Below are 18622 nucleotides of genomic sequence, written 5' to 3'. Positions count from 1 at the left end.
GCCCATTCTGCCCCATTTTACCCCCATTTAAGCCCCGTTTTCGCTCTGTTTAGCCCCATTTTGGCCCCTTTTAGCCCCATTTTTGCCCCTTTTCACCCATTTTTGCCCCATTTTCCCTCTAGTCGGTCTCAGTTCCCCCCTCCAGGGTCCTAAAACCCGCTCTGGGCTCCCCATTGGCCGGTTCCCCGCATCTCATTAACATACATTATCCCCATCCTCCTCTCTCCCCATTGGCCCGTTCCCCGCATCTCATTAACATACATTATCCCCATCCTCCTCTCTCCCCATTGGCCCGTCCCCCGCATCTCATTCTCACCCCCGTCCTCCCCTCCCATTGGCCGAGCCCCCTGCCCCTCATTCCCACCCTCCCCTCCCATTGGCCGCTCCCCCCTCCCGCCCCGCCCCTCCCCTCCCATTGGCCTCTCCCCCGCATCTCATTATCACCCCCGTCCTCCCCTCCCATTGGCCGATCCCACGCTCCCGCCCCCTCCTCCCCGCCCATTGGCCGAGCCCCCTGCCCCTCATTCCCGCCCTCCCCTCCCATTGGCGCAGCCCCCCGCCCGTCATTCCCGCCCTCCCCTCCCATTGGCCGCCGCCGTCCCTCAGTGGCGGGTGGGAGCGGCCGCGCTCGGAGCCGCCATGGAGCCCCCCCCGCTGCTGCTGCTGCTCTGGGCGACCGCGCTGGGTGAGCGACCCCGAAACCGCCACGATTCACCCCAAACCGCCGCCCCCGGCCCCCCCCGCCAGCCCCGCGCCGGCCCGGCCCCGGCCCGCAGCGCGGCCCCCCCGGAATGGGCGCGGGCCCTGCGGCGGGCCCCAGAATCCTTTAAACTGACCCCAAAATCCCTCAAATTGGCCCCCAAATCACTGAAATTGGCCACAAAAGCGCGGGAATTGGCCCCAAAATCACTGAAATTGGCCCCAAAATCACTGAAATTCCCCCAAAATCACTGAAATTGGCCCCAAAGTCACTGAAATTGGCCACAAAAGCGCGGAAATTGGCCCCAAAATCACTGAAATTGGCCCAAAAATCACTGAAATTGGCCCCAAAATCACTGAAATTCCCCCAAAATCACTGAAATTGGCCCCAAAATCACTGAAATTGGCCACAAATCCTTTAAATTGACCCCAAAATCCCTCAAATTGGCCCCAAAATCACTGAAATTGGCCCCAAAATCACTGAAATTCCCCCAAAATCACTGAAATAGGCCCCAAAATCACTGAAATTGGCCACAAATCCTTTAAATTGACCCAAAAATCCCTTAAATTGGCCCCAAAATCAGTGAAACTGGCCACAAATCCTTTAAATTGACCCCAAAATCCCTCAAATTGGCCCCCAAATCACTGAAATTGGCCACAAAAGCGCGGGAATTGGCCCCAAAATCACTGAAATTGGCCCCAAAATCACTGAAATTCCCCCAAAATCACTGAAATTGGCCCCAAAATCACTGAAATTGGCCCCAAAGTCACTGAAATTGGCCACAAAAGCGCGGAAATTGGCCCCAAAATCACTGAAATTGGCCACAAATCCTTTAAATTGACCCCAAAATCCCTCAAATTGCCCCCAAAATCACTGAAATTGGCCCCAAAATCACTGAAATTGGCCCCAAATCCTTTAAATTGACCCAAAAATCCCTTAAATTGGCCCCAAAATCAGTGAAATCGGCCCCAAATCCTTTAAATTGGCCCCAAAATCCCTCAAATTGGCCCCAAAACCACTGAAATTGGCCCAAAAATCACTGAAATTGGCCACAAAAGCGCGGAAATTGGCCCCAAATCCTTCAAATTGACCCAAAGATCCCTTAAATTGGCCCCAAAATCAGGGAAATTGCCCCCAAAATCAGTGAAATTGGCCACAAAATCCCTTAAATTGCCAAAAAATCACTGAAATTGGCCCCAAAATCACTGAAATTGGCCACAAAATACCTTAAATTGCCTCAAAAATCCCTTAAATTGGCCCCCAAATCACTGAAATTGGCCCCAAAATCACTGAAATTGCCCCCAAAATACCTTAAATTGGCCCTAAAACCCCTTAAATTGCCCCCCAAACCACTGAAATTTGCCACAAAATACCTTAAATTGGCCCCAAATCCTCTAAATTTGCCCCAAAACCCCTTAAATGGGCCACAAAATACCTTAAATTTGCCCTAAAAACCTTTAAATTGGCCACGGAATCCCCTACGTTGACTAAAACCCCCTCAGATTGGCCCCAAAATCACTGAAATTGGCCTCGAAAACGTTTACATTGGCCACAAACCCCCTGAAATTGGCCCAAAAAACCCTTAAGTTGGCCCGAAAATCTCTGAAGTTGGCCCTAAAACCCCTTAAATTGGTCCCAAAAGCCCTTAAATTGGCCACAAAACCCCTTAAATTTGCCCTAAAAACCTTTAAAAAGGCCCCAGACCCCCTTAAATTGGCCCCAAACCCACAGAAATTGGCCCCAAACCCCCTTAAATTGGCCAAAAAAACCCCTTAAATTTGCCCTAAAAACCTTTAAAATTGGCCCCCAAATCCCTTAAATTGGCCCCAAACCCCATAAATTGACTAAAACCCCTGAAATTGGCCCCAAAACCCCCCAGATTGGCCCCTTGTCCCCCCCCCCCCCCCCCCAAATTGTCACCGGCCGCTGCCGCAGCCCCTCCCCCCCGTTGTCCCCATGTGTGTCCCCCCCCGGACGCCTGGGTCCCCCCCCGGACGCCTGGGTCCCCCCCTCCCGAATGCCTGGGTCCCCCCCCAAACTCCTGGGTCCCCCCCCGGACGCCTGGGTCCCCCCCGAACGCCTGGGTCCCCCCCCCGGACGCCTGGGTCCTCGCCAAGGTGCCAGGCAGCGCCGGCCTGTCCCCCCCCCGGCGCGGGTGGCACAGAAAAGGGCCATTGTGGACCCAGGCGTCCGGGAGGGGACCCAGGCGTCCGGGCGCCTCCCCTCCCCCAGCCAGCACCCACTCGGGAAGGGACCCAGGCGTCCGGGAGGGGACCCAGGCGTCCGGGTGGGTCGGGAGGGGGGACGATGGCGGGAACAAAGTGTCACTTGTCCCCGTGTCACCTCCGTGGGCAGCACCCGGACGCCTGGGTCCCCCCCCTCCCGAATGCCTGGCTCCCTCCCGGATGCCTGGGTCCCCCTCCCAGAATGCCTGGGTCCCCCTCCCCGAACGCCTGGGTCCCTCCCGGACGCCTGGGTCCTGGGGTGACCTTGGGGCGGTGACCTTGGCCGTGACGGTGACCCTGGGCGGGGGAAGGGGCGGATTGTGCTGACACAGCAAAAACGCGATGTCACCCCCAACCCCCCACCCTGGAGGGACCCAGGCGTCCGGGAGGGACCCAGGAGTTCGGGAGGAATCCAGGAGTTTGGGGGGGACCCAGGAGTTCGGGAGGAACCCAGGAGTTCAGGGGGGACCCAGGAGTTCAGGGGGGGACCCAGGTGTCCGGGGAAGGACCCAGGAGTCCGGGGGGGACCCAGGAGTCCGGGAGGGACCCAGGCGTCCGGGGGCCGTGACATCATCTCTGTCCCCAGTGTCCCCAGGGCCCTGGTTGGGTGTCCCCGTGTCCCCTGTCCCCAGTGTCACTGTTCCCATTGCCCTGGTGTCCCCAATGTCCCACTGTCCCCCTGTCCCACTGTCCCCATGTCCCTCATGTCCCCACGTCCCCCTGTCCCCACGTCCCCACATCCCCGTGTCCCCCTGTCCCCTGTGTCACTGTCCCGTGTCCCCCTGTCCCCCTGTCCCCGGTGTCACTGTCCCGTGTCCCCCTGTCCCCCTGTCCCCCTGTCCCCCTGTCCCCGGTGTCACCGTCCCCTGTCCCCCTGTCCCCCTGTCCCCCTGTCCCCAGTGTCACCGTCCCCTGTCCCCCTGTCCCCCTGTCCCCAGTGTCACCCTCCCCTGTCCCCATGTCCCCCTGTCCCCCTGTCCCCTGTGTCACTGTCCCGTGTCCCCCTGTCCCCCTGTCCCCGGTGTCACTGTCCCATGTCCCCCTGTCCCCCTCTCCCCGGTGTCACCGTCCCGTGTCCCCCTGTCCCCCTGTCCCCTGTGTCACTGTCCCGTGTCCCCCTGTCCCCCTGTCCCCCTGTCCCCAGTGTCACCGTCCCGTGTCCCCCTGTCCCCCTGTCCCCCTGTCCCCGGTGTCACCGTCCCGTGTCCCCCTGTCCCCCATGTCACCGTCCCGTGTCCCCCTGTCCCCCTGTCCCCCTGTCCCCAGTGTCACCGTCCCGTGTCCCCCTGTCCCCCTGTCCCCCTGTCCCCGGTGTCACCGTCCCGTGTCCCCCTGTCCCCCTGTCCCTGGTGTCACCGTCCCATGTCCCCCTGTCCCCCTGTCCCCAGTGTCACCGTCCCGTGTCCCCCTGTCCCCCTGTCCCCCTGTCCCCAGTGTCACCGTCCCGTGTCCCCCTGTCCCCCTGTCCCCGGTGTCACCGTCCCGTGTCCCCCTGTCCCCCCTGTCCCCCTGTCCCCGGTGTCACCGTCCCGTGTCCCCGTGCCGCAGGGCGGGCGCAGGAGGTGGTGGCCGAGAACGTGACGGTGCTGGAAGGTGACACGGCCGAGATCACTTGTCACCTGCACGGCTACGACGGCTCCATCGTCGTCATCCAGAACCCGGCGCGCCAGACGCTCTTCTTCAACGGCACCCGCGGTGAGGGGACATCCAGGGGACATCGGGGACATCCAGGAGACGCTGGGGACATGGGGGACTTGGGGACATCCAGGGGATGTGGGGACATTGGGGTCATGGGGGACATGGGGGACTTTGGGGACATGGGGTCATTGGGACATGGGGACATCCAGGGGACGTTGGGGACATGGGGGACTTGGGGACATCCAGGGGATGTGGGGACATTGGGGTCATGGGGGACACTGGGGACTTGGGGGACATGGGGTCATTGGGGACATGGGGACATCCAGGGGACGTTGGGGACATCCAGGGGATGTGGGGACATTGGGGTCATGGGGGACTTGGGGGACATGGGGTCACTGGGGACATGGGGACATCCAGGGGACATTGGGGACATCATTGGGGACATGGGGACATCACTGGGGACATGGGGGACATTGGCGACATCCAGGGGACACTGAGGACATGGGGACATCACTGGGGACATGGGGACATCATTGGGGACGTGGGGGACAGGGGTACATGGGGACATCATTGGGGACATGGGGACATCCAGGGGACATTTGGGACATGGGGGACATCCAGGGGACCTTCGGGATGTGAGGACATCACTAGGGACGTGGGGACACTGGGGACATGGGGACAGGGGGGGACATGGGTACATGGGACACGGTCAGAACCTGGTGTGACAAACGCTCTTCAATGGCACCTGCAGTGAGGGGACATTGGGGCGGCCATGGGGACCTTGTGGTGGCCTTGGGGACATTGACGTGGCCATGGTGGCCTCTGGGTGGCCTTGGGGACCTTGTGGTGGCCATGGGGACATCTTGGTGGCCATGGTGGCCTTGAGGTGGCCGTGGGGACATTGGGGTGGCCGTGTCCCCCATGGGTGGCTCTAGGGTGACACTGTGACCCCTTGGGCGGCCGTGGGGTCCCTGGGGGTGTCCCCCACCCCCTGGTGACCCCGTTGTCATTGTCATTGTCCCCATTGCCCCAGGACTGAAGGACGAGCGGTTCCAGCTGGGGGTCCCCATAGGGTCCTTATGTCCCCATGGGGTGGCTTTGTGACCCCATAGGTGACACTGTGACCCCGTGGGGCGGCCCTGGGGTCCCTGGGGGTGTCCCCGACCCCCCGGTGACCCCATTGTCATTGTCATTGTCATTGTCACTGTCGCTGTCCAAGTGCTGAAGGACGAGCGGCTCCAGCTGGGGGTGACCGTGTGTCCTTGTGTCCCCATGGGGCGGCTTTGTGACCCCATAGGTGACACTGTGACCCCGTGGGGCGGCCGTGGGGTCCCTGGGGGTGTCCCTGACCCCCTGGTGACACTGGTGTTCTTGTCCTTGTCATTGTCCTTGTCATTGTCATTGTCATTGTCGCTGTCCAAGTGCTGAAGGACGAGCAGCTCCAGCTGGGGGTCCCTATAGGGTCCTTATGTCCCCATGGGGTGGCTTTGTGACCCCACAGGTGACACTGTGACCCCGTGGGGCGGCCGTGGGGTCCCTGGGGGTGTCCCCGACCCCCCAGTGACCCCATTGTCATTGTCACTGTCATTGTCGCAGCGCTGAAGGACGAGCGGTTCCAGCTGGTCGAGTTCAGCCGGCGGCGCCTGCGGCTGCAGCTCAGCCCGGCCCGGCTGGAGGATGAGGGGGGGTACAGCTGCCAGCTCTATGGGGAGGACACGCGGCACCAGAATGCCACCCTCACCGTCCTGGGTGAGTGCTGGGGACATCGGGGACATCGGGGACATCGGGGGGATCAGGGACATTGGGGACATTGCGGGGAATGGGGGACACGGGGACACAGGGGTACAGCTGCCAGCTCTATGGGGAGGACACGCGGCACCAGAACGCCACCCTCACCGTCCTGGGTGAGTGCTGGGGACATCGGGGACATCGGGGACATTGGGGACGTTGGGGGGAATGGGGGACACGGGGACACAGGGGTTCAGCTGCCAGCTCTATGGGGAGGACACGCGGCACCAGAACGCCACCCTCACCGTCCTGGGTGAGTGCTGGGGACATCGGGGACATCGGGAGGATCAGGGACATTGGGGACATTGGGGGGAATGGGGGACACGGGGACACAGGGGTACAGCTGCCAGCTCTATGGGGAGGACACGCGGCACCAGAACGCCACCCTCACCGTCCTGGGTGAGTGCTGGGGACATCGGGGACATCGGGGACATCGGGGGGATCGGGGACATTGGGGACATTGGGGGGAATGGGGGACATGGGGACACGGGGGTACAGCTGCCAGCTCTATGGGGAGGACACGCGGCACCAGAACGCCACCCTCACCGTCCTGGGTGAGTGCTGGGGACATCGGGGACATCGGGGACATTGGGGACGTTGGGGGGAATGGGGGACACGGGGACACAGGGGTACAGCTGCCAGCTCTATGGAGAGGACACGCGGCACCAGAACGCCACCCTCGCCGTCCTGGGTGAGTGCTGGGGACATCGGGGACATCAGGGACATCGGGGGGATCAGGGACATTGGGGACATTGGGGGGAATGGGGGACACGGGGACACAGGGGTACAGCTGCCAGCTCTATGGGGAGGACACGCGGCACCAGAACGCCACGCTCACCGTCTTGGGTGAGTGCTGGGGACATTGGGGACATCAGGGACATCAAGGGGATCAGGGACATTGGGGACATTGGGGGGAATGGGGGACACGGGTACACAGGGGTACAGCTGCCAGCTCTATGGGGAGGACACGCGGCACCAGAACGCCACGCTCACCGTCCTGGGTGAGTGCTCGGGACATCGGGGACATTGGGGACATCGGGGACATTGGGGACATTGGGGACATTGGGGGGAATGGGGGACATGGGGACACAGGGACACGGCTGTTCTATGGGGAGGACACGCGGCACCAGAACGTGACACTGACCGTCTTGGGTGAGTGTTGGGGACGTTGGGGACACTGGGGGGAATAGGGGACATCGGGGACATTGGGAACGTTGGGAACGTTGGGGGGACCGGGGACATTGGGGACATTGGGAGGACCGGGGACATTGGGGACATTGGAGGGATCAGGGACATTGGAGACGTTGGGGGATCAGGGGACATGGGGACACAGGGACATGGGGACACGGGGACATTGGGGACACAGGGACACGGGGACACAGGGATACACCTGCCAGCTCTATGGGGAGGACACGCGGCACCAGAACGCCACCCTCGCCGTCCTGGGTAAGGACAGGGGACATTGGGGACATTGCGGGCATCAGAGACATGGGGACATTGGGAGGACCAGGGACATTGGGGACATTGCGGGGAATAGGGGACACTGGGGACACGGGGACATGGGAAGGCAGGGACACGGGGACAACAGGGACAGGGGGACAACAGGGACATGGGGACACGGGGACATTGGAGACACAGGGACAGGGGGACACAGGGACATGGGGACAACAGGGACATGGGGACACGGGGACACAGGGACACGGGGACACAGGGGTACAGCTGCCAGCTCTATGGGGAGGACACGCGGCACCAGAACGCCACCCTCACCGTCCTGGGTGAGTGCTGGGGACATCGGGGACATTGGGGGGATCAGGGACATTGGGGACATTGGGGGGAATGGGGGACACGGGGACACAGGGACACGGCTGTTCTATGGGGAGGACACGCGGCACCAGAACGTGACACTGACCGTCCTGGGTGAGTGTTGGGGACGTTGGGGACACTGGGGGGAATAGGGGACATCGGGGACATTGGGGGGATCAGGGACATTGGGGACATTGCGGGGATCAGGGGACAGGGGGACACAGGGACACGGGGACACAGGGACAGGGGCATTGGGGACACGGGCACAGGGACATGGGAACACAGGGACAGGGGGACACATGGACACGGGGACATGGGGACACAGGGACAGGGGGACACGGGGACATGGAGGACATTTGGGACAGGAGGACACGGGACAGGGGGACACGGGGACACAGGGACAGAGGGACATTGGGGACACAGGGACACCAGGGACATCCACAGGGATGGGGGGACACAAAGACATTGGGGACACGTGGGGACACAGGGACGTGGTGGCACTTCCTGTCCCCATCGGCCACCAAAACCACATCAGTATCAGTCTTGGGGACACGTGGGGACACAGGGACGCGGTGGCACTTCCTGCCCTTGTCACCCACGGGACACCCCAAACCGGATCGGTGTCATTGTTGGGGACGCTCGGGGACACTTGAGAGGCCACGGGAGGACGTGGGGACACGTGGCGACACTTGGGGACACTTGGGGACACAGGGATGTGGTGGCACTTCCTGCCCTTGTCACCCACGGGACACCCCAAACCGGACTGGTGTCATTGTTGGGGACACCGGGGGTCACACTGGGGACACCAGGGGACACTTGGGGACATGGGAGCTGGGGGGTCACATTCCCCTGTGTCCCTTGTCCCCCCATGTCCCCATTCTCCCCATTTTCCCGTTGTCCCCATTGTTCCCCATGTTGCCGCATTGTCCCCATGTCCCCCCATTGTCCCCATTGTCCCCGTTCTCCCCATTGTCCCCATTGTGTCCCCATTGTCCCCATTGTGTCCCCATGTCCCATTGTCCCCATGTCCCCATTCTCCCCATGTCCCCCCATTGTCCCATTGTCCCCATTGTCCCCATGTCCCCATGTCCCCCCATGTCCCCATGTCCTCCATTGTCCCCATTGTCCCCATTATCCCCATTCTCCCCATGTCCCCCCATGTCCCCCTTGTCCCCATTGTCCCCATGTCCCCCCATGTCCCCATGTCCCCATTCTCCCCATTGTCCCCATGTCCCCCCATGTCCCCATTGTCCCCATGTCCCCCCATGTCCCCATGTCCCCATTCTCCCCATTGTCCCCATTGTCCCCATGTCCCCATTGTCCCCATGTCCCCCCATGTCCCCATGTCCTCCATTGTCCCCATGTCCCCATTGTCCCCATGTCCCCATTCTCCCCATTGTCCCCATGTCCCCATTGTCCCCATGTCCCCCCATGTCCCCATTGTCCCATTGTCCCCATGTCCCCATTCTCCCCATTGTCCCCATGTCCCCATTGTCCCCATGTCCCCCCATGTCCCCATTGTCCCATTGTCCCCATGTCCCCATTCTCCCCATTGTCCCCATGTCCTCCATTGTCCCCATGTCCCCATTCTCCCCATTGTCCCCATGTCCCCATTGTCCCCATGTCCCCCCATGTCCCCATTGTCCCATTGTCCCCATGTCCCCATTCTCCCCATTGTCCCCATGTCCCCATTGTCCCCATGTCCCCCCATGTCCCCATTGTCCCATTGTCCCCATGTCCCCATTCTCCCCATTGTCCCCATGTCCTCCATTGTCCCCATGTCCCCATTCTCCCCATTGTCCCCATGTCCCCATTGTCCCCATGTCCCCCCATGTCCCCATTGTCCCATTGTCCCCATGTCCCCATTCTCCCCATTGTCCCCATGTCCCCATTGTCCCCATGTCCCCCCATGTCCCCATTGTCCCCATGTCCCCATGTCCCCATTGTCCCCATGTCCCCCCATGTCCCCATTGTCCCATTGTCCCCATGTCCCCATTCTCCCCATTGTCCCCATGTCCTCCATTGTCCCCATGTCCCCATTCTCCCCATTGTCCCCATGTCCCCATTGTCCCCATGTCCCCCCATGTCCCCATTGTCCCATTGTCCCCATGTCCCCATTCTCCCCATTGTCCCCATGTCCCCATTGTCCCCATGTCCCCCCATGTCCCCATTGTCCCATTGTCCCCATGTCCCCATTCTCCCCATTGTCCCCATGTCCCCATTGTCCCCATGTCCCCCCATGTCCCCATTGTCCCCATGTCCCCATGTCCCCATTGTCCCCATTCTCCCCATTATCCCCATGTCTCCCCATGTCTCCCCATGTCCCCCCATGTCCCCCCATGTCCCCGTTGTCCCCATTGTCCCCATTGTGTCCCCATTGTGTCCCCCTGTCCCGCTGACCCCTGGCTGACCCCGCCCCGTGTCCCGCAGTGCCCCCGGCGGAGCCGGAAGTGACGCAGGGGGGCGTGGCCGTGGCGGGGGCGGAGCTGGAGCTGCGCTGCCTCGTGCCCCGAGCGCGCCCCCCAGCGGGGCTGCGCTGGTACCGCGACCGCAGGGAGCTGCCAGGTGACGGCGGGGACAATGCGGGGGGACGGGGGGACAGGGGGGACAGGGGGGCATGGGGGGGACAGGGGGGCTTGGGGGGGACATGGGGACGGGGAGGGCATGGGGACGGGGTGGACAGGGGGGACATGGGGACGGGGAGGGCATGGGGGGCTTGGGGGGGACATGGGGACGGGGAGGGCATGGGGACGGGGTGGACAGGGGGGACATGGGGACGGGGAGGGCATGGGTGGCTTGGGGGGGACATGGGGACGGGGAGGGCATGGGGAGCATGGGGGGGACATGGGGACGGGGAGGGCATGGGGGGCATGGGGGGGACATGGGGACAGGGGGGGATATGGGGACGGGGAGGGCATGGGGGGCATGGGGGGGACATGGGGACAGGGGGGTACATGAGGATGGGGGTACAGGGGGGACATGGGGACAGGGGGGGATATGGGGGCATGGGGGGGACATGGGGGGCTTGGGGGGGACAGGGGGACGGGGGGGACAGGGGGGGCTTGGGGGGGACATGGGGACGGAGAGGGCATGGGGACGGGGGGGACAGGCGGGGACATGGGGATGTGGGGGACATGGGGACGGGGAGGGATATGGGGACGGGGCGGGTATTGGGGCATGGGGGGCATGGGGGGGACATGGGGATGGGGAGGGCATGGGGGGCTTGGGGGGGACATGGGGACAGGGGGGGATATGGGGACAGGGAGGGATATTGGGGCATGGGGGGGACATGGGGATGGGGGGGACAGGGGGGACATGGGGATGGGGAGGGCATGGGGGGCTTGGGGGGGACATGGGGACAGGGGGGACATGGGGATGGGGGGGACATGGGGATGGGGGGGACAGGGGGGACATGGGGACCAGGGGGGCATGGGGGGCTTGGGGGGAACATGGGGACAGGGGGGGATATGGGGACAGGGGGAACATGGGGACGGGGGGGACATGGGGATGGGGGGAACGGGGGGATATGGGGACAGGGGGGACATGGGGACGGGGAGGGCGTGGGGGGGACAGGGGGGACATGGGGATGGGGAGGGCATGGGGGGACATGGGGACGGGGGGACAGGTGGGGACATGGGGATGGGGGGGACAGGGGGGACATGGGGACGGGGAGGGCATGGGGGGCATGGGGGGGACATGGGGACAGGGGGGTACATGGGGATGGGGGTACAGGGGGGGATATGGGGGCATGGGGGGGACATGGGGGGCTTGGGGGGACATGGGCTTGGGGGGACAGGGGGGGACATGGGGACAGGGAGGGATATTGGGGCATGGGGGGGACATGGGGGGCATGGGGGGACATGGGGATGGGGGGGACAGGGGGGACATGGGGACGGGGAGGGCATGGAGGGCATGGGGGGGACATGGGGACAGGGCGGGACATGGGGACAGGGAGGGATATTGGGACATGGCGGGCATGGGGGGGACATGGGGACGGGGAGGGCATGGGGGGCATGGGGGGGACATGGGGACATTGGGGGCATGGTGGGGACAGGGGGACATGGGGTATGTCCCTCACTTTCCCCATTGTTCCCTGCTGTCCCCTCACGTCCCCTCTGTCCCCAATGTCCCCCATGTCCCCCATTCCCCCAATGTCCCTGATCTCCCCAATGTCCCCAATGTCCCCAACGTCCCCGTGTCCGCAGGCGTCCCCAGCCGGGAGCAGCGGGGGCTGGTTTTCCTGCAGCTCAACGTCCTGCGGCTGCGCGTGGAGCGCGGGGACAACGGGGCCGTTGTCACCTGCGAGGTGACACATCCCGCCCTGCCCCGCGGCCAGCGCCGGCGCACCCAGTACACGCTGGACGTGCAGTGTGGGTGAACTGGGAGCACTGGGGGGACTGGGAGGGACTGGGAGGGACTGGGGACATGGGGGACATTGGGACATGGGGGGACATGGGGGACATGGGGACATGGGGGACATGGGGACATTGGGGACATGGGGACACAGAGGGGCCAGCGCCGGCGCACCCAGTACACGCTGGACGTGCAGTGTGGGTGAACTGGGAGCACTGGGGGGACTGGGAGGGACTGGGGACATGGGGGACATTGGGACATGGGGGGACATGGGGGACATGGGGACATGGGGGACATGGGGACATTGGGGACATGGGGACATGGGGAGCACTGGGAGGGACTGGGGGAGACATGGGGACATGGGGGGACATGGGAACACTGGGAGCACTGGGAGGGACTGGGGACATGGGGGGACATGGGTACATTGGGGACATGAGGGGATATTGGGGACATGGGGACACTGGGAGCACTGGGAGGGACTGGGGACATGGGGGAACATTGGGGACATGGGGGGACACAGGGACATTGGGGACATGAGGGGATATTGGGGACATGGGGACACTGGGAGCCCTGGGAGGGACTGGGGGGGACTGGGGACACTGTGGCCATGGGCACCTGCCCCTTGTCCCCAGGGTCGGTGTCACCGTCCCCTCTTGTCCCCTTTTGTCCCCTCTTGTCCCCAGACCCGCCCAGCGTGCGGATCCAGGCGTCCCCGCGCGTCCTGCGCGAGGGGGACACGTTGGTGCTGAGCTGCAGTGTCACCGGGAACCCCCCGTGAGTGTCACCCCCCCTGGGGACATCGTGGGGACACGTGGGGACATCGTGGGGACATCATGGGGTGGGGCTGGGGGGACACAGGGGACACAGGGGACACGTTGGTGCTGAGCTGCAGTGTCACCGGGAACCCCCCGTGAGTGTCACCCCCCCTGGGGACATCGTGGGGACACATGGGGACATCATGGGGTGGGGCTGGGGGGACACAGGGGACACGTTGGTGCTGAGCTGCAGTGTCACCGGGAACCCCCCGTGAGTGTCACCCCCCCTGGGGACATCGTGGGGACACTTGGGGACACGTGGGGACATTGTGGGGACATCGTGGGGACACTTGGGGTGGGGGCAGGGGGGGCGGAGCTGGGTCTGGGTGGTGTCCCCATGTCCCCATTGTCCCCATTGACCCTCTTGACCCCGTTGTCCCCATCGTCCCCACTGTCCCCATCGTCCCCATTGTCCCCATTGACCCCAATGTCCCCATTGTCCCCATTGACCCCAGTGTCCCCATTGATCCCATTGCCTCCATTGATCCCATTGTCCCCAATGTCCCCATTGACCCCCTTGACCCCGTTGTCCCCATCGTCCCCACTGTCCCCATCGTCCCCATTGTCCCCATTGACCCCAATGTCTCCATTGACCCCAGTGTCCCCATTGACCCCATTGCCTCCATTGATCCCATTGTCCCCAATGTCCCCATTGACCCCCTTGACCCCGTTGTCCCCATCGTCCCCACTGTCCCCATCGTCCCCATTATCCCCATTGACCCCAATGTCTCCATTGACCCCAGTGTCCCCATTGACCCCATTGCCTCCATTGATCCCATTGTCCCCATTGTCCCCATTGTCCCCAATGTCCCCATTGACCCCAGTGTCCCCATTGACCCTATTGACCCCAGTGTCCCCATTGACCCCAATCTCCCCATTGCCTCCATTGGCCCCATTGTCCCCATTGACCCCAATGTCCCCATTGACCCCATTGACCCCAGTGTCCCCATTGACCCCATTGCCTCCATTGATCCCATTGTCCCCATTGACCCCAATCTCCCCATTGACCCCAGTGTCCCCATTGACCCCAATGTCCCCATTGACCCCATTGCCTCCATTGGTCCCATTGTCCCCATTGACCCCAATGTCCCCACTGACCCCATTGACCCCATTCTCCCCATTGCCCCCAATGTCCCCATTGCCCCCAATGTCGCCACTGACCCCGTTGTCCCCGCTGTGTCCCCAGCCCCACGGAGGTGTCCTGGTCGCGCTCCAACGGGTCGGTTCCGGTTCCGGGGCGGGCGGAGCAGCGGGCGGGGCCGTGGGGGGCGGAGCTTCGCCTGCCCGACCTGGGCCCGGGGGACAACGGCGACACCTACAGCTGCGCCGCGGGCAACGCGCACGGCCGGGCCAGCGCACACTATCCGCTCCGGGTCTACGGTACGGGTCACGTCACCTGCTGTCACCTGCTGTCACCTGCTGTCATCTGCTGTCATTCTCCTATCACCTAATGTCATCTATTGGCACCCTGTTGTCATCTACTGGCACCTACTGTCATCTTACTGTCACCTAATGTCATCTATTGTCATCTCTTGTCATCCTAATGTCACCTATTGTCATCTACTGTCATCCTACGGTCACCTACTGTCATCTATTGTCATCCTATTGTCATCTATTGTCATCCTGTTGTCATTCTACTGTGACCTACTGTCATCTATTGTCATCTATTGTCACCTATTGTCATGTTTTGTCATCCTACTGCCACCTATTGTCATCTATTGTCATCCTACGGTCACCTACTGTCATCTATTGTCATCCTATTGTCATCTATTGTCATCCTATTGTCATGCTACTGTCACCTACTGTCATCTATTGTCGTCTATTGTCACCTACTGTCATCTGTTGTCATCCTGCTGTCACCTATTGTCATCTATTGTCATCTATTGTCATGCTAGGGTCACCTAATGTCATCTATTGTCATCTATTGTCACCTACTGTCATCTGTTGTCATCCTGCTGTCACCTGCTGTCATCCTATTGTCATCTACTGTCATCCTGGGGTCACCTAATGTCATCTATTGTCATCCTAATGTCATCTGTTGTCATCCTACTGTCGTCTATTGTCATCCTATTGTCACCTACTGTCACCCTATTGTCACCTAATGTCATTTATTGTCATTCTATTGTAACCTACAGCCACCCATTGTCAACCTACTGTCACCCATTGTCACCCATTGTCACCCACCGTCACCCAGTTACTTGTGTCCCCCCCCCGGCACTGCCAGCGCCCCTGGCCCCACCCCCCCAGGCCCCGCCCCCTCGGACCCTCAGGCCCCGCCATCCCTCAGGCCCCGCCCCCTCCAACCCCGCCCCTCCACACCCCCCGGGGCAGCTGTGGCCCCGCCCACCCCATGGCCCCGCCCACGCCTGGCCCCGCCCTCTCAGGCCCCGCCCACCCCTGACCCCGCCCACTGCCCTGCCCCCACCCATCCCCTGACTCCATCCACCCCCTGACCCCGCCCACTGCCCTGGCTCCACCCATCCCCTGGCTCCGCCCACCCCTCTGACTCCGCCCACCCCTGACCCCACCCACTCCCCTGACTCCACCCACCCCGACCCTGCCCACCCCTCCGACTCCGCCCACCCCTGACCCCGCCCACCCCTGACCCCGCCCACCCCTCTGACTCCACCCACCCCCTGACCCCACCCAACCCGACTCCGCCCACCCCGACCCCGCCCACTCCTCTGACTCCGCCCGCTCCCCTGACCCCGCCCACCCCCTGACCCCGCCCACTCCCTGGCCTCCACCCTCCCCTGGCCCCGCCCCCCTGGCCGCGCCCCTCCCCACTCTAACCCCGCCCCCCAGCCGCGGGGGCGGTCCTGGCCACGCCCCAGGCCACGCCCTTCGCCATCGTGGGCGGGGTCCTGGCGCTGCTGGTGTTCCTGCTGCTCTGCCTGCTGGGGGCGCTGCTCTGGTGCTCCGTGCGCCAGAAAGGTGGGCGGGGCCTCCGGGGGGCGGGGCCTCCGGGGGGCGGGGCCTCCGGGGGGGCTCCGGAGGGGGCGGGGCCGAGGGAGTGGAGACTCCAGAGGGGGCGCGGTCTCCAAAAAGGGGGAGGGGCCAAGAGGGTGGGGACTCAGGGGCGTGGCTTCCAAAGGGGGCGGGGACAAGGGGGTGGGGAAAGGGGGCGTGGCTGGGGGGGCGGGGCCAAGGTGGGCGGGGCCTTGAGGCACTGGGGGCTTCAGGGGCGGAGCTTGGGGAGGGGGCGGGGCTTGGATTGGGGGAGGAGCTGGGGGTTGTGGGCGGGGCCTGGGGAGGGCGTGTCCCCGGAGCCGTTCTCTGATTGGCCGCCACAGGGTCGTACCTGACGCACGAGGCGAGCGGATTGGACGAGCCGGGGGAGGCGCGGGAGGCGTTTCTGGGCGGGGAGAGCGGGAAACGGCGCGAGGAGTTTTTCATCTAGGGACGGACAGGGGGACACGGGGGGACAGGGGGACAACGGGGGACAAGGGGACATGGGGGGACAAGGGGACATGGGGGGACACGGGGGGACAGGGGGACAATGGGACATGGGGGGACACGGGGGGACAGGGGGACAATGGGGGGACATAGGGAGACGGGGACAATGGGGGGACAATGGGGGACAGGAGGACTTGGGGACATTGTGGGACAATGGGGGAACAGGAAGACATGGGGGGACAGGGGGACATTTGGGGGGACAGGAGGACAATGGGGGACAGGGGGACATTGGGGGACAATGGGGGACAGGGGGACATGGGGGGACAAGGGGACATGGGGACAAGGAGGGGACAGGGACACAATGGGGGACAGGGGGACATGGGGACAAGGGGGGGACAGGGGGACATTGGGGGACAATGGGGGACAGGGACACATTGGGGGACAATGGGGGACATGGGGACAGTGGGGGGACAGGGGGACATTGGGGGACAAGGGGGGACAAGGGGACAATGCGGGGACAGGGGGACATGGGGACAATGGGGGGACAGGGGGACATGGGGGGACAATGGGGGCCGGGGGGACAAGGGACATGGGGACATGGAGGATATGGGAGGACAGGGGGACAATGGCGGGTAAGGGGACATGGGGGGACAATAGGGTATGGGGGGACATTGGGGGACAGGGGGACAATGGGGGACAGGAGGACTTGGGGACAATGGGGGACAGGAGGACATGGGGACATTGGGGGACAGGGGGACATGGGGGGACATGGGGACCAAAGGACTTGGGGACGCTGAGGACATAGAGGGACAATGGGGACATTGGGGGGGAACAAAAGGACTTGGGGACAATGTGGAGGGACAGGAGGACTTGGGGGACATGGGGACAATGAGGGGACATTGAGAGGACGCTTGGGGACATTGAGGACAATGAGGGGACACGGGGACATTTGGAACATGGGGACAATGAGGGGACATGGGGACAAAAGGACACGGGGACATTTGGGGACGGGGGGACAGAAGGACGTGGGGACAATGGGGGCGACATTGGGGACACTTGGACAGAAGGACCTTGGGGACACAGTGGGACGGGGGGACAGGACATTGGGGACAATGGGACAGAAGGACATGGGGACAATGGGACGGGGACATGGGGACACTTGGGGACATGGGGACAATGGGACAGAAGGACATTGGGGACACTTGGGGACAATGGGACAGGGGGACATGGGGACACTTGGGGACAGAAGGACATTGGGGGGACATCCCAGGGTGGGGGGCGGGGCTGTGGGTCCTCACAAGCCCCGCCCCCTCCCCTAAGCCCCGCCCCCCCGGGGGAGGGGGGGGGGGGGGTGGTTCCCGGACGCCTGGGTCCCTCCGGACGCCTGGGTCCCCCCCGGACGCCTGGGTCCCCGCAGCTCAAAGCCATGAGGGGGGGGGAGGGGGGGAGGGAGGGGCGTCCGCGTGTCCCGGGGGGCGGGGCTGAGGGGGCGTGGCCCGAGCGTGGCCCCGCCCCCTCCCCCCCCGGGGGTGTGTCTGTAAATAACGTCGTCGCCTTTTAAACACCTTTGATACCAATAAACCCCCCGGATTCGTACTGGGATGGACTGGGGGGGACTGGGATGGACTGGGAGGGTCAATGGGGGCAACTGGGGGGGACTGGGAGAGAACTTGGAGGGTCAATGGGAGGGACTGGGATATACTGGGAGGGTCAATGGGAGGGACTGGGGGGACTGGGAGGGTCAGTGCTGGGACTGGGGGGAACTGGGAGGGACTGGGAAGGAAACGGGGAGGACTGGGGGGGACCAGGATGGAATGGGGGGGAACTGGTTTATACTGGGAGGGACCGGGGGGCGGAACTGGGAGGGAACTGGGAGGGTCAGTGACCCGTCCTGACTCCGCCCA

The 18622-nt window shown here is 63.4% G+C and overlaps 1 protein-coding gene across 2 annotated transcripts; it reads left to right on the top strand.

The window, feature by feature from the left end:
• The first annotated feature begins 583 nt into the window (after positions 1–583).
• Positions 584–16729, top strand: CD22 (CD22 molecule). 2 transcript variants are annotated; one of them, XM_065654638.1, is made up of 9 exons: positions 584–685; positions 4474–4620; positions 6160–6312; positions 10585–10719; positions 12360–12524; positions 13191–13281; positions 14509–14702; positions 16128–16256; positions 16616–16729. In XM_065654638.1, exons 1-9 carry the CDS (start codon positions 640–642, stop codon positions 16720–16722), a joined length of 1167 nt encoding a protein of 388 aa, XP_065510710.1. In that variant the 5' UTR covers positions 584–639; the 3' UTR covers positions 16723–16729. The 2 variants fall into 2 exon arrangements, with proteins under 2 accessions (XP_065510710.1, XP_065510709.1); XM_065654637.1 differs by lacking the exons at positions 16128–16256; positions 16616–16729 and adding an exon at positions 15458–16062.
• The last annotated feature ends 1893 nt before the right edge of the window (positions 16730–18622 follow it).

Source organism: Caloenas nicobarica, chromosome 34 (genome assembly GCF_036013445.1).
Source record: "Caloenas nicobarica isolate bCalNic1 chromosome 34, bCalNic1.hap1, whole genome shotgun sequence".
NCBI classification, from domain to species: domain Eukaryota; kingdom Metazoa; phylum Chordata; class Aves; order Columbiformes; family Columbidae; genus Caloenas; species Caloenas nicobarica.
This window is presented reverse-complemented; position numbering and strand designations above follow the sequence as displayed.